This window comes from Sorex fumeus, unplaced genomic scaffold (assembly GCF_029834395.1).
Source record: "Sorex fumeus unplaced genomic scaffold, SorFum_2.1 ptg000034l, whole genome shotgun sequence".
Taxonomy (NCBI): domain Eukaryota; kingdom Metazoa; phylum Chordata; class Mammalia; order Eulipotyphla; family Soricidae; genus Sorex; species Sorex fumeus.
The window spans coordinates 41,902,527-41,918,529 of NW_026606091.1; the positions used below are offsets into that span (position 1 = coordinate 41,902,527).

Here is a 16,003-nt window from a genome sequence, read left to right on the forward strand (position 1 = left end):
GAGTCGTGGCAACATTGAGCCGAGGGACAGGAGATGGGTCGGGTGTACATTTGAACTGTATATCCATCTCATGACCTTTTGAAGGAGCATTTCCTTTTAGTGAGTTCAGTAGCTCTTCCTCTTCTGCTTTTGATCTTGCTGATATTTGGTCAGTGAGGAGAAAAAAAAAAGTCCACTGCTTAATCTCACCATCATGGTATTTGTTTTAATGATATCAGCAGATCAGAGATTCAGGATTTTAGTATAAAATCATAAAGGAATAGCAGATCGGCATCTTATTGAGCATCTCAGGATTGTTGTACTTCTGGGTTGATGAAGAGGTCAACAATGTGGCACTTGGGGCTGGAGTGACAGTACAGTGGGTAGGGCATTTGCTTTGCACCTGGCTAACCTGGGTTCGATTCTTGGCATCCCGTATGGTCCCCGAGCACCATCAGGAGAAATTCCTGAGCGCAGAGCCAGAAATAACCCCTGTGCATCACCGGGTGTGACCCAAAAAGTCAAAAAGACACTTCGTGCTCATCTCCCCCCCCCACCCCGAGTTATGGTTAGTGTCACAAAGGTTTTTCCATCTGCTGCAACAGTGTGCTCATTGGTGGATGGGTGGGTCATCCTCAAGCCCATTTCCTTTGTCTCTCCCTGTCCCTGCTCCCTTCACTAACACTCCTTGTCCATGTGTGTCCTCGCTCAAACACATCACCTTCAGGTGCTTTGATTATTGAGGCCGTACCAGCAGCTTCTATTTTCCTCTTCTGTCAGACTCTTTAGGTGAAATGTGTACACAAAGGTAAAATGGCTTTCAAAGGAGGTGACCTCCTCATTTCCAGGCTTGGTGCAGACATCAAATTGAAGGCCATTCAGCTGTATCTGATGCTGGTTCTCTGCAGCCGCCTGGAGATTAACCTCTTCTAAGACTCTGAGCTGTTTTTGAGGTAGAGACTGCAACAACATTAAAGCTAGAACCCATTAGGAAATCACTTTCATCATCTCTTCTTTTTCCAAATCAGTGTCTTTTTTTGTTTTCCCCCGGCTCTCATAACCCTTTCATCTCCTCGGTAACACAATAAGGAAGGAGACTCTTGGTTTGTGTTTGCATCCAGCAAAGTGAGAATCCTTGACAACGATTTCCAAAGACCCCTAGATATTAGAGAATGGCATCGAGTGATGAATTTCATGTCTGGGTGATGACTTAATGCTGGAGGTGCCCTGCTCTTCGTGGGCAGAAGCATCATTTTTGTGAATGTTGTGCCAACTAGGCTCAAACTTTCCAAAAGACACAGTAGAAAGCCTTTTGTTGCATTATTTCTAAAGGCTTGAAGTTTTGAAGGGAAGAGATTTTGTTTTCCTCTCTGCTACACAATGGAGCTTTCAGAGAACCTCTTTTAAAAGGAATAGCTACGGCCTTTGTGTTGAAGGGTGTGTCTGTTGGCAGGGTCTGCTGATGCAGACAGACTGGCTGGTGATTAACAAAGGTCATTAGACTTTGGAATCTGGCAAGCAGGATTGGATGGTATGTCTTCTGTGTGTGGAAGGACGACTCCTAAGAAGCCAAGGCATTATGGAAGGTCTCCCCCTTTCCCCCCTCCAACCCCCAAATCCTGCTGTAGAACCGAGCCTGGTCCAGGAAGGATCCTACCATAATAACGAGCGAGCTCTGTTGGGATGCATGAACCAGCATATCAATCATGGGATAAAAGAACCTTCGGAGATCTGGGTGAATGACATTTGAGGAGGAGAAAGGTGCTACGTTTTCAGAAAGCAATGAAAACAGTTCATTCTTTGTTGGGAGGAGCCTGCTCTTCTTCAGCTCCTTTCTGATCGCCAGCCTAGCAGAATCCCAGAGAAGCCATGTTGTGCACGGAGGAGAAGCTCTGAGCTAAAATGGCTGCTTCTGAAGCTCAGAGGACTAGGGCAGCTTAGTGAGTCTTAGAGCTTCAGTGACGCAGGAGCTCCTATCTCTTCAAAGTGTGATAAACACATTCAGCAGAGCTGTGGCTTGTTTGGCTGAGATGAAAGGGCTAAGCTGGGGTGGGGGGGAGGGGGGTGATGGGGAGTGCACACTGGATGATCTGCTTTTTTTTTCTGTGAAGTGTTCTAAATGCAGGAGTCGTCTGCACCATGGAAAAATTTGTTTTCAGGTCTAATGGACTGTGCGAAAGGAGAAGTGGGGTGGGGCCTCAGTGTCTGCTGTAATTTGATCCTAAGCTGATAGCAACCTCTTCCACACAATTTGGGTTGGTGCTTTGACACTGAAGCGCGTGTCTACGGAATAGTGAGCCTTCACTGAAAAGACTCTGGTGCCCCGCCTGATGCTTATTGAAAGAAAAAAGGGATAAATTACTGGGTGAAAGAAAGAGGCAGATATCCATGTCTCCCTCTTGCCAGCTCACTCTGACCAGAGCAGGACTGGCCAGAAGTTCCGTTCACAGGCTCTCAGGCAATCTTCCACAGCAAATCCTACTGCCCTGGTTCCTCTCACCCCGGTGACCTATGGCTTGACTTGAATGCTCCTGCAGAAATCATTCCTCTCTGGCTATTAAAGGAGAGGATGCTGCTATTAGAATAAATAGGAAGATTTGGCTGCAGGTTTAGTTTCTTGGACCTCTGGTTCTAGATTGCTATGACTCAGTAGCATTTGCAGTGAGCTTGGTGAGGTAACTCCCTCATGAAGATAACCAGTGGCTATATCCACTCAGTTCATGCAGTTAAGATAGACTGCGTCTTCCCGACACAGTTTTGTCTTGTCCATGGTCAAGCTTTCCACCGAATTAGTGGGAAGGTATCTATGGAATTCAGTCAAGTGTTTTATAGCAGGATAAATGTAGCTGAGCAAGTTTGACTCTATTCTCCACCCCTAGTTCACCACTTTTTGTTCAAGTATATGCTCCGATTGTGTAAAGAAGAGAAGAAAAGTCTTGACTTAGAAGCCCCTCTTCACAACTGCAAGTATCTGTTGCCATAATGTAAATGGAAGAACCAACGTTCAACTTGAAACTAGAAACTGGATTGTCATCTAAACTTGGTTGTTTGAGAATCTCATGAGAAATATTTTATGACCTAATTAGATTGGAGAAGCTGTTAGATTATAATTGGTAGGTAGTAAAAGAGCAAATAACCATTTAGCTCATAGGAAAAAAAGCACAAAAAAGCAATCCAACTTAACTGGGGAAGGCAGGAAAGAGGTATACCTCATATATCAGTTATGATATTAAAATAATAAGAGGTACAATAAAAGCTCTCTACCACTATATTGAGAATCAATACCATTTCACCAATTGGTGATACAGCATTAAATGTTTTAATGTTAGAATGGCTCATGGAGATTGAACTTTGTCTTACCTTTTCTAGAGACATCTTTCCTTCTGAGAGGGTTCTAGTTTAAACTGAAGTCCAGATCAGAACCAAAGTCAAACTAAGTAAGAAATTTATCCAGAAACTGCTAAAACCTTTCAAGTTTCCTTCACAATTAGCATTTGAACATATATCAGTCTAGAAAAAGTTTATCTTCGTGTTTAACTTCCCCTTTGAAGTTATGAAGTCTAGGACATCATTATGCCCAATGGTCTTCCTTGATCTAATTTTCTGACTGGCAAAAGTTCAGTGAGAGATATATGTCTATATTAGTTTTTTCCTATGAATGGACCCATAGCCCCATTGGCTTGGGGTATGCCACTAGTACGTGTCTTACGGCGCTTTGCTCTGCCTTTGCCACAGGTTCCTAATGTGAGAGGTTAGACCCTGATCATGGAGGTGCTTCAGTGCGATGGCTGTGACTTCAGAGCCCCATCTTATGAAGATCTCAAGGCGCACATTCAGGATGTCCACACGGCCTTTCTGCAGCCCACTGATGTTGCTGAAGACAATGTGAATGAGCCACGGTCCGGGTCTATGAATGCCAGTAATCAAACAGAGGTGGAATTTTCTTCTATAAAAGATGAATTTGCTATTGCAGAGGATTTATCAGGTAAATCTATATTAAATTCCAGATATCAGATGGATTTCATCGCTGTCATCCATTTTTGTCTTCAGCCGTAATTCTTGATAGGCCTGGCTTCTGCAGAGTTTGTAGCTCTTCCTGAGATATCTTTTGTGGTTTGGACTTTATGTGTCTGGCCTAAAGTATCCCAGGATGTTGTCATCTTAGTTTTCTTATGCCTCTCAGTTTCCTTCTTTATTTGAAGAACAGACAGTAAACTTGGAAAGTTCTAGAATGAATGTGGCGGCTTAGGAAACTTATGTGGCGAATGAAGATGAGGCTGTTTTTTTGTACTTCAAGCCAATACTTCCTCTTTGTCTGTGAGAGACAATATGTGTATGATCATTAATGTTGGGTTAATACTCTTCAGGGCTTCATCTCGAGGCATTAGGGCTTTGACTCTGATGTTTATTAACGAAGAATAATTGAAAAGTAAATTGATTTGTGTGATTGAATTTCTTAATTCTTTGTTGCTTTTGCTTTGCTTTCCCCGCTTAACTTGTGCTTTCTCTTTAGGTCAAAATGCTACTGCATTGGGATCTGGAAGTTACTATGGACACAGTCCAGGATATTACAGTCAGCATCTTGCTCCTAATCCAAAACCAACCAACAAATTTTTTCAATGCAAGTTCTGCGTACGCTACTTCAGGTCAAAAAACCTCCTCATTGAACATACTAGGAAGGTCCATGGAGCTCAAGCTGAAGGGGGTTCCGTGGGACCCCCAGTTCCAGGATCCTTAAATTATAATATCATGATGCATGAGGGATTTGGAAAGGTCTTCTCCTGCCAATTTTGCACATACAAGTCACCAAGGAGGGCAAGAATAATGAAGCACCAGAAGATGTATCACAAGAACAATTTGAAGGAGACCTCTGCTCCCCCACCAGCCCCTGCTCCAATGCCAGACCCTGTGGTTCCTCCTGTGTCCCTGCAAGATCCCTGCAAAGAACTGCCAGCAGAGGTGGTGGAGCGCAGCATCTTAGAGTCCATGGTCAAACCTTTGACTAAGTCTCGAGGCAACTTTTGCTGTGAGTGGTGCAGCTATCAGACCCCACGCCGAGAACGCTGGTGTGACCACATGATGAAGAAACACCGAAGTATGGTCAAGATACTTTCCAGTCTCAGACAGCAGCAAGAAGGGACTTCTAATCTACCAGAGGTGCAGAACAGTGACCCCAGCCCCACTTCCAATTCCACTTATCTGTCTATGAATGCTGCAAGCCGGGAGATCCCCAACACTAATGTCTCCAGCTACCGGGGATCCATGAGCAACTCCATCATGAGACCTAATTCTTCTGCTTCCAAGTTTTCACCCATGTCTTACCCTCAGATGAAGCCGAAGTCACCTCACAATTCTGGCCTCGTTAACTTGGCGGAGAGATCTCGTTATGGAATGGCTGACATGACCAATTCTTCTGCTGATCTGGAAACGAACAGCATGCTGAATGACTCTAGTTCTGATGAAGAGTTAAATGAAATAGACAGTGAGAATGGTCTAAATGCCATGGATCACCAGGCGTCAGGTCTGTCTGCAGAGCAGCTGATGAGCTCAGATGGCAACAAGTTATTGGAGACCAAGGGGATTCCATTCAGAAGGTTCATGAACAGGTTCCAGTGCCCTTTTTGTCCTTTCCTCACCATGCATCGACGGAGCATCTCCCGTCATATAGAGAACATCCACTTGTCTGGAAAGACCGCCGTCTACAAGTGTGACGAATGTCCGTTTACTTGCAAAAGCTCCCTGAAACTCGGGGCTCACAAACAGTGTCACACGGGTACAACGTCAGATTGGGATGCTGTGAACTCCCAGAGTGAAAGCATTTCTTCCTCACTGAATGAAGGCGTCATGTCTTACGAGAGCTCGAGCGTCAATGGTAGAAAGTCAGGGGTCCTGCTGGATCCTTTGCAGCAGCAACAGCAACAGCAGCAGCCGCCGCCACCTCCGCCACCACTGCCACCACCACCACCACCCCCTCCATCACAGCCGCAGCCACCCCCGCTCCAGCCACCACATCAGGTGCCACCGCAACCCCAACCACCACCACCACCACCACAGCCACCCTTGCAAGCCGCTCCCCTGCACCCTTACAAATGCACCATGTGCAACTACTCCACCACCACTCTGAAAGGGCTAAGAGTCCATCAGCAGCACAAACACTCATTCTGCGACAACTTGCCAAAATTCGAGGGGCAACCCTCAAGCCTACCATTGGAAAGTGAGACAGAGAGCCATCCCTCTTCCAGTAACACTGTGAAGAAAAGTCAGACCTCAATTCTTGGGTTGTCCTCCAAGAACCATTTTGTAGCTAAGGCCTCTAGGAAACTTGCGAATGACTTTCCCCTTGATTTATCGCCTGTAAAGAAGAGAACTCGGATTGATGAGATAGCCAGCAACTTGCAGAGCAAAATTAACCAAACCAAACAACAGGAAGATGCAGTCATCAATGTCGAGGATGACGAGGAGGAAGAGGAAGACAATGAAGTAGAGATAGAGGTTGAGTTAGATAGGGAAGAAGAGCCAACAGAGCCAGTCCTGGAGGTGTCCACCTCCTTTTCAGCCCAGCAGCTCTGGGCGAGAGATGCTGGGGAGCCTCCCAAGGAACCCAGCTTCAGGAATGTCACCCATGACTACAATGCCACCAATGGGGCTGAGATTGAGCTTACTCTTTCTGAAGATGAAGAGGATTACTATGGCTCCTCTGCAAACCTGAAAGACCTCCAGGTTTCGAATGCTGCCCTGCTGAACACTCCAACACCTCTCTATGGGACTGAGCACAATAATGAAACTACAGACTTTGGTGACTCTGGAAGGCTTTACTATTGCAAACACTGTGACTTTAACAACAAATCTGCCCGGAGTGTGAGCACCCACTACCAACGAATGCACCCATATATTAAATTCAGTTTTAGGTACATCTTAGACCCCAATGACCACAGTGCAGTCTACAGGTGCCTGGAATGCTACATCGATTATACCAACTTTGAAGATCTGCAACAGCATTACGGCGAACACCATCCAGAAGCCATGAATGTCCTCAACTTCGACCATTCGGATCTGATCTACCGGTGTCGGTTCTGTTCATACACGAGTCCGAATGTTAGGAGCCTGATGCCACATTACCAAAGAATGCATCCCACGGTGAAGATCAACAACGCAATGATATTTTCCAGCTATGTCGTGGAGCAACAAGAAGGGCTGAACACAGAATCCCAGACGCTCCGGGAGATTCTGAACTCGGCTCCCAAGAGCATGGCGACTTCCACGCCTGTGGCACGTGGTGGCGGCCTGCCGTCTCCATTTGGTAAAAACACTCCTTCCAAGACCTTTCCTCCAGAATGTGAAAACCAGAAGGACCCCTCAGTGAACACCGTTGTAGTGTACGATTGTGACGTTTGTTCTTTTGCGAGCCCCAACATGCATTCTGTGCTGGTCCATTATCAGAAGAAACACCCCGAAGAAAAGGCTTCCTACTTTAGGATCCAGAAAACCATGCGCATGGTGTCTGTGGACAGGGGCGCCGCCCTTTCTCAATTGTCATTTGAGGTGGGTGCTCCACTGTCTCCCAAAATGTCCAACATGGGTTCCCCACCCCCCCCACAACCCCCACCACCAGACCTCAGTACTGAGCTTTACTACTGCAAACACTGTTCCTACAGCAATCGGTCAGTTGTGGGCGTGCTTGTCCACTACCAGAAAAGACACCCAGAAATAAAGGTCACTGCCAAATATATCAGACAGGCTCCTCCCACAGCTGCCATGATGAGAGGGGTCGAGGGGTTCCAAGGCTCCCCCCGGCCACCTGCTCCCATGCAGCAGCTGAACCGGAGTGACGGCCCTCCCGTGGAGAACGAGATGTTCTTCTGTCAGCACTGTGATTACGGGAACCGGACCGTCAAAGGTGTCCTCATCCATTATCAGAAGAAGCACCGTGACTTTAAGGCCAATGCCGATGTGATCCGGCAGCACACAGCCACCATCAGAAGCCTCTGTGACCGGAACCAGAAGAAGACGGGCAGTTGCATGCTTGTCCCTTCCTCTAGTATAGAGCGGGACAAAACGAAGCTCCGAGCGCTCAAATGTAGGCAGTGCTCATATACCTCCCCCTATTTCTATGCACTGAGGAAGCATATTAAGAAAGACCACCCCGCCCTGAAGGCCACAGTTACGTCCATTATGCGGTGGGCGTTTCTAGATGGCTTGATAGAAGCTGGCTACCACTGTGAGTGGTGCATCTATTCCCACCCCGAGCCCAATGGTTTGCTCCTCCATTACCAAAGGAGACACCCAGAGCATTATGTTGACTACACTTACATGGCTACCAAACTCTGGGCGGGGCCAGACCCATCCCCTCCTTCTCTCGCAATGCCAGCTGAAGCCAAAATCTACAGATGCCGAGACTGTGCCTTTGAAGCCGTCTCCATCTGGGACATCACCAGTCACTACCAAGCGTTCCACCCTTGGGCCATGAATGGTGACGAGTCTGGGTTGCTGGATATCATCAAGGAGAAAGACGTGGTCGAGACTCTCCTCCCCCCTTCTGAAGAGCTGATGGGCCCCATGAATTGTGAAAATAATATGCCCCCCCCACTCCCCGAGCAGGAAGCCGAGTGCCCCGAGGATGCCAGACTCTCCCCCGAGAAAGGCATCCAGCTGGCTTCCGCTAACCCTGCCATCTCCTCTACCCCGTACCAGTGCACTGTCTGCCAGTCTGAATATAACAACCTTCATGGCCTTCTCACCCACTATGGGAAGAAGCATCCTGGCATGAAAGTGAAGGCAGCTGACTTTGCCCAGGACATTGACATCAACCCTGGTGCCGTCTACAAATGCCGGCATTGCCCGTACATCAACACCCGCATCCACGGCGTCCTGACCCACTACCAGAAGCGACACCCTTCCATCAAGGTGACAGCCGAGGACTTCGTGCATGACGTGGAGCAGTCGACCGATATTGCCCAGAACGATGTGGAGGAAACCAGCAGGATCTTCAAGCAAGGGTACGGTGCCTACCGCTGCAAGCTCTGTCCCTACACCCATGGCACCTTGGAGAAGCTTAAGATCCACTACGAGAAGTACCACAATCAGCCGGAGTTTGATGTCTTCTCCCAGTCACCCCCGAAGCTGCCAGTGTCCCTTGAGCCTGAGATAACCACTGAAGTGAGCCCCTCCCAGGTCTCTGTCACCGAGGAGGAGGTGGTGGGCGAGGAGTCCGTGTCCACCTCTCACTTCTCTACCTCGCACCTGGTGTCCCACACGGTGTTCCGGTGCCAGCTCTGCAAGTACTTCTGTTCCACAAGGAAGGGGATCGCCAGGCACTACCGCATCAAGCACAACAACGTCCGCGCCCAGCCCGAGGGCAAGAACAACCTCTTCAAGTGTGCCCTGTGTGCCTACACCAACCCCATCCGCAAAGGCCTGGCTGCCCACTACCAGAAGCGGCACGACATCGACGCCTATTACACCCATTGCCTGGCTGCCTCCAGAACCATCAGCGACAAGCCCAACAAGGTGATCATCCCGTCCCCGCCCAAGGACGACTCGCCCCAGCTCAGCGAGGAGCTCCGGCGGGCCGTGGAGAAGAAAAAGTGCTCCCTGTGTTCCTTCCAGTCTTTCAGCAAGAAGGGCATCGTGTCCCATTACATGAAGCGCCACCCGGGGGTGTTCCCCAAGAAGCAGCATGCCAGCAAGCTGGGGGGCTACTTCACCGCCGTCTACGCCGACGAGCACGAGAAGCCGCTGCTGCTGGAAGAGGAGGAGAGGGGCAGCCTGGAGAAAGCCGAGCTGGAGGGCGACGCGCAGGAGATGGAGTGGCTCCCGTTCCGCTGTGTCAAATGCTTCAAGCTGTCCTTCAGCACGGCGGAGCTCCTGTGCATGCATTACACTGACCACCACAGCCGGGATCTCAAGAGGGACTTCGTCATCCTCGGCAGCAACGGCCCCCGCTTGCAGAACCCCGCCTACCAGTGCAAGCACTGTGATAGCAAGCTGCTAAGCACAGCCGAGCTGACCTCACACTTGAACATTCACAATGAGGAATTCCAGAAGCGTGCCAAACGTCAGGAGAGGAGGAAACAGCTTTTGAGCAAGCAGAAATATGCAGATGGTGCTTTTGCAGATTTCAAACAAGAGAGGGTAAGGATATGTTTTGATTTCCCTTCCCCCAGGAGGCCTCTCATCACTGGTGCCCACATGCGCTTCTTCGTTGCCAGCCAAACTGCTACCAGCTTCCTAGTGACTTAGCTTGCCAGAGAGCTCAATAAGTCAATTAAACATTTCGAGCTTGATTATTTCCCCCCCCTTCTATGCTCGCCCTTCTCCACGGTCTTGTTCCCCTCCCTCCACTCCTCCCCAGGCTCCCTAGGGGAGGGTTGGGGTGGTTTCTCTGTATTGCTCTCTGCCGAGTAGCCTTATAACGAGGCCTTGACACACAACAACGCTCGCTCTCGGTCCTGAGGCAGTGGGGGGCCACCCCGTGGTCTCATTAGCACCTCTCAGCCATGTCTTGGTCTGCAGTCTCTGCTACAGGAACCTGTAACAGCTCAAGGAGTAGCTGTTTTGCCAAGAAGTTCGTTAAGTGACGTGGCTGTGCACCGTTTCACCTGCGCGGTGGAAATGGGTTTGAAACACCAGCTAACTTGGTGGCAGTGACGATGAGGCGTCTGCACAGAAATCTTCTCTCCTCACAAGTTGCCCCATGTCTGGGTTCCAGAGACTTTGCATAGTAGGCAGTGTGCCACGGAACTGACGAATCCGGTTAAAAATACTCACATAGCTCTCCCCGGGTTTTTTAACCTGCTAATCTGCTTTAAAATAAAATCTGCTAGTAAGCTGCAAGAATTAAAATGCCGGCCATTGAGGGAGGGCTCGGAGTACTGATGGCTACCACTGTATTTTACCAGCCTTTTGGTCACTTAGAAGAGGTGCCAAAGATCAAGGAGAGGAAGGTGGTGGGCTACAAGTGTAAGTTCTGTGTGGAAGTGCACCCGACGCTCCGAGCCATCTGCAACCACCTCCGCAAGCACGTCCAGTATGGCAGCGTCCCAGCCGTGAAGGTGAGAACCGGGAGGCCCGCAGGAGCCGTCTCCCACGCGAGTCGTTGAGTTTCCTCTGTAACCCCATCGCTCGTGCCGCTCAGGAAGGGCCGTCCCAGCCCGGGAGCGTTCCTGAGTGATGCTTACCTTGCTGGCTTGTTTTGATTTCTTTGCAGGTTGGACCTTCCGCACCTTCCGTGTCTCCACCTGGTCAAGTTTCCATGTGGCTAGTTTGGCATTGGAGGATCTGGGCCATCCGGTCCAGGAGGCTTTGGGTCACCCCCCTAGTCTGCCTGTAGGGCCATTGGGTGTTCTTTTGAGTCATCTGAGGTCTTGAGAGAGAGTCTGTGAGTTCAGCCCTCAGAATCTTCTTTTTTACTTCCCTCTACCTGGCCCCTTCCGTTTCTCTGGCTGACAGTGCAGAAAACCCTTGGGAAGCCCATCTTGTATGCATCTTACCCAGGGTCCTTGGAGGAGTGTCAGAGATATTGTAACTAAAAGCCTGACCTGTTGTCTCCTCCACCCCCTTGCCCATATTACTGATCAACTCTTCCCCCGCCCCCCTGTCCCCCAACCTGTATTAGGTCACCTGTTTTGGACATTATGATCCAAGCAGCAGCCACCATGCCCATAAGTGAGACATTGTGCCTTCCTCCCAGGATGTCACAAAGCCCTTTGCATTGGGGAACAGTTCAGGTCTCTTCTCTGTCTCTGTCTCTGTCTCTGTCTCTCTGTCTCTCTCTCTCTCTGCAATCACTCATATGTTGTTTCATTTTCCTTTGCTTTCCTTCATGGAAGACTGAAGCTCCTTGGCTGTGGGCAGAGTGGGGGCCTCCTGGGGCAGCTTCAGGCACTTCCTTCTGTCCCAGTGCTGTGTCCGTGGCTGGGTTCCTGGGATTACTGGGGGAAAGCAGCGCAACTCTTCCCATGCGATTAGCTCCAAGAATGAGGAGCTACTTCCAAACACGAACCTCTTAATCGGGCTGCCACCAATTGGCTGTTCAGTAACCTCCACTTAAGGGGGTGAGTCTTCAGGGTGGGGCAAGCTTGGTGGCAAAGAACAAGTTCTCACACTTCCTTTCATCCCCAAAGGACGGCCTAAGTTTCCTCTGCAACAAATCTTTGTTTTATCCCTTCTTTTCTCTGAACCATACTCCTAACCCTACTTTTATTTATTTATTTTTTTATTAGTGAGTCACTGTGAGGTACAGTTACATCCTTACCAATTTTCATGTTTGCGTTTCAGTCATACAATGATCGAGTACCCATCCCTCCACCAGTGCCCATTCTCCACCACCAATGATCCCAGGAGCCCTCCCACCACCCCCATCCCATCTCCCCCACCCCACCCTGCTTCTGTGGCAGGGCATTTCCTTTTGTTCTCTCTCTCTCTCTCTCTCTCTCCTTTTGCTAACCTTACTTTTAGATCAGTGCAGATGAGATGGACATCTGGACAGTTTTCTGATGGGAGATAAATGGGTGAATGATTTTTGTTGTGGGTGTGACCCTCCTCATGTGTGTCCCAAACAGCAGTAACTGTGCCTGGTGGCCATGCTGTCCTGAACTGAACCACCATGTAGAATGGCACTCAGGTTTTTAGCCCTCCCTCAAGGGGGAGCCAGAGAGGCAAGGGAGAAAGCAGAGACGAGGAGAGAATGACACATTTGGGAGAATAAAGAGAAGGAAAGCTGGGGGCAATGATGATGGATATTTATTTTGTTGGTGGGGCATGTGTGTGTGTGTGGTTCTCTTAGCAGGAGGCCGAAGACCCCTCCCACTTGTTCCTGGATGGATTTGAAGCTTCCAGAGAGGCCACTGGCACCCTGGTGGACCGGGTGGATGGTGAACACTGCTTGCTTGATGGAATGTTGGAGGATGAAACCCGGCCGGGGGGATACCATTGTAGTCAATGTGACAGAGTCCTGATGTCCATGCAGGGGCTGCGTTCTCATGAGAGGAGCCATCTGGCCTTGGCCATGTTTACCCGCGAGGACAAGTACAGCTGCCAGTATTGCTCCTTTGTTTCTGCTTTCAGGCACAAGTAAGTGCTATTGAGTGGTTGTGAGTGGTGTTGGGAAGAGTGTAAGAGGAGAGGGCAGCTGAGCTAGAACAGAAACTTGCAGGAGTCTGAAGTTCCAGCTCCTGGTTCACACCTGCTCTTCTGTCAGCTGTGTTACCTTGAGCCTCAGTCACTTCAGCAGTCTGTGGGGCTAAGAATAGGAAACAGTTTGGCTGAAATTATAGTTAGCCACAGTAGGCATTCTTCAAAGTGATGGTTTCGGATGTGTTCTGTGATACATGAATTTACTGCTGTATCTGTCACAGCAATGTTCACTGGGAATTGAATCCTCATTTGAGGAAGTAGCATTCCATTTGGGAAACTGAGTGACCAAGAAGGAAGTATTGGGACTTTTGACGCAGATGATGAAAGAATCACCTTGATGTTACTTTAAAAAAAGACCTTGAGAGGGAATGAAGTTTATGGTGGAGGGAGGACCTGCCAATGGTCTGTCAGAGCTTTAACATTATAAATTGTTGGACGTGTGGAAGACTTTTGGGGCTGAGAGGAAAGCCCGTGGATTTTGAGGAGATACTATTTTGTCACCTTTTTTTTGAACCATGTGAGAGAGATTAATGTTCAATAATATGTTCTGACAGTCTTATATGAAGGTGACTGATTATAAGTTTGACATACTGTTTATTTTTATGATAATTGAAAATAAATAATGGGCTATTTGCTTCTTTAAAAACATAAAGTGCTAGTTAGTGGGTTGTTGAACGGCAGGAGGAGGCAGAGCTTCTACCAGAGGTTAGGACGGGTTATAATTCTAAATTTTTGTCATCAGATTCATGCATGGGCTTAAAAAATAACCAAAAAATTGTGCCATTTTATCAATTTAATAAGTATCATTGAACCTCATTTATCACATTTCCTGACATAAGTGTATATGCCATGTGCTAGGCAAGATTCTGGAGGCTTGGGGGGGAAGGATATAAAGCTGAGTAGTACACCCTATCTGATTTAAAGAAAATATTAGAGCTATACATAAAACAAGCACACGGATGACAAGACAAGACGCTTGTTTTTGGAAATTTTTTTGAAATTCTAGGGGAATAAAATGGTGCCTTCACTTTGCAAAGTGCTCAAGGAGAAATTTGTAGGACTTTTATTCAAGTCTTAAAGTAGAGAGTTGGGGCTTGAATTACTTACAAAGAAATACTCTGTGGAGGAAGAGATGAGAAGACTGAGTGAAGTTCATGGGGAGGGGGGGACTTCAGTTTAAATAATCTCTAAATTATATGTTAAGGAATAGTCGAAGATCAGGTTTGAGTCCTTTAGAAGATAACAGACTTAGAGTTGCTGCAGGATTAGTATTGTGTAATTTACATCACTAACAAAAGGAAGAGGTTGAAGTGAGTGAATCTTCATAATTATTTATATAAATTGAACTTTATTCTGTGCCAGCATGGTGCAAAACCCCTTCAATTATTATCTATTACTCAAAATAGCCCTTTGGGGAGCTATTTATTATCTCCCCATTGTGTGGATAAGAGAAGTGAGGCCTTTTATTAAATACAGTTGTTAAGTAACTTTCCCAGGAACAGAGAGCTAAGAGCTGGTTTGGATCCCTGACTTCTGTCTACAGAGTTTGTCCTATGAGGTTGAAAAAAAAATGTGTGGAAGATCAATTAGGAGGTAGTAATAGCTACTCCAAGAAGTTAGGAAATTTGGGGGATGACTGAGGAAATTAGGGTCTTTACCACAGAAGATGGCACTGCTGTTGTAGAAACAAGAGCATGAAGAAGAGGATTTGTTTTGCAGAGATAACACAGTTTCTTTAGGGCTGGTTGAGTTTAAGATAGCTAAAGGACATCCAGCGGGAGATGTCCGGAGGCAATTGAAAATGCTGCTTTGGAGCTCAGGAGAGCATTCTGTGTTTAAGTGGTAAGCAGCTCCATTCCCATATGAGTCATTTAGAATGGAATCTAGCTCTCTGGGGTACTGATACAAATTAGAACTTCTTCCCACACCTTGTTTGGTAGATTTATTACTTTTTTTTAGATTAGTAATTATTATGAAATACTGGGAGCTCACCATAATTAAATAACTTCCTTTTAACTTGTTTCTGGGAAACTGATGTACAGCAAACAGGGTTGTATTAATCAGAAAACATAACTAAGTTTGGGCTCCCTCCCAATCTGCTTCCATATTTACAGAGACATTAGAGATACTTCAGACTACAGAAAGTAGTTCAGTTTCTTCAATGCCTCTCTTCTTTCATATGCTCTTGATTAAAGTGGAAATAATATTTACCAAGAAAGTCCTTTATAAGGCAATCTTTTCTAATTTCTTCTTTAAAAATGGTAATGAACTTTATTGCACTCCTAAGTTTTGGGAGGACTTGATTAACACATATTTTATGTTTGAGATGACCAATGGTCAACCTCTAGAGAAGGGAAATGTGTGATTACCTACTGCCATTTCTCTCAATCTATAAAGATATCTTCCTTTCTTACTTCCCCCTTCTTTTAGAGTAGGTACAACTCTTGCTCCTCCTCATTAAAAAAAATAATAATAAGATTCTTGGGGGGAGATAAGAATATTATGTGCAGTTTTTAATTTTATCATTTTTCTTTTCTTTTTTTTTTTTCCTTCTGGCTTCTATATAAAGTTTGGATCGCCATATGCAAACCCACCATGGACACCATAAACCATTCCGATGCAAACTCTGCTCCTTCAAGTCCTCCTACAACAGCCGGCTGAAAACTCACATCCTCAAAGCTCATGCTGGTAAGTTATTGATAGTGATACATAAGTTTTTCAAGTTTGAAGTCTATTGATATTTCTCTAGCAAAGTCTCATATCCCATACCTGAAAATAGGCTATTCTTCAGATGATTTGCATGTTCTGTATTAATCTAATGAAGAAAAATTAAGAAATTAATCCAAGTCAAAATAATACAATAACCATGTCATCCATCATTGATCTGTTC

The 16,003-nt window shown here is 47.0% G+C and overlaps 1 protein-coding gene across 4 annotated transcripts in view; it reads left to right on the forward strand.

Annotated features, from left to right (window-relative positions):
- Nucleotides 1–16,003, forward strand: part of ZNF462 (zinc finger protein 462) — a 155,732-nt gene that overhangs the window by 59,315 nt on the left and 80,414 nt on the right. Inside the window, exons 2-6 of one of the 4 annotated variants that reach the window (XM_056117031.1) lie at nucleotides 3,715–3,964; nucleotides 4,493–10,110; nucleotides 10,878–11,030; nucleotides 12,764–13,050; nucleotides 15,683–15,801. In XM_056117031.1, the coding sequence (XP_055973006.1) occupies nucleotides 3,745–3,964; nucleotides 4,493–10,110; nucleotides 10,878–11,030; nucleotides 12,764–13,050; nucleotides 15,683–15,801 (6,397 nt within the window). In that variant the 5' untranslated portion in view covers nucleotides 3,715–3,744. The remainder of the gene's footprint in view (nucleotides 1–3,714; nucleotides 3,965–4,492; nucleotides 10,111–10,877; nucleotides 11,031–12,763; nucleotides 13,051–15,682; nucleotides 15,802–16,003) is intronic. The other 3 variants (XM_056117032.1, XM_056117033.1, XM_056117034.1) reach the window with 3 other exon arrangements.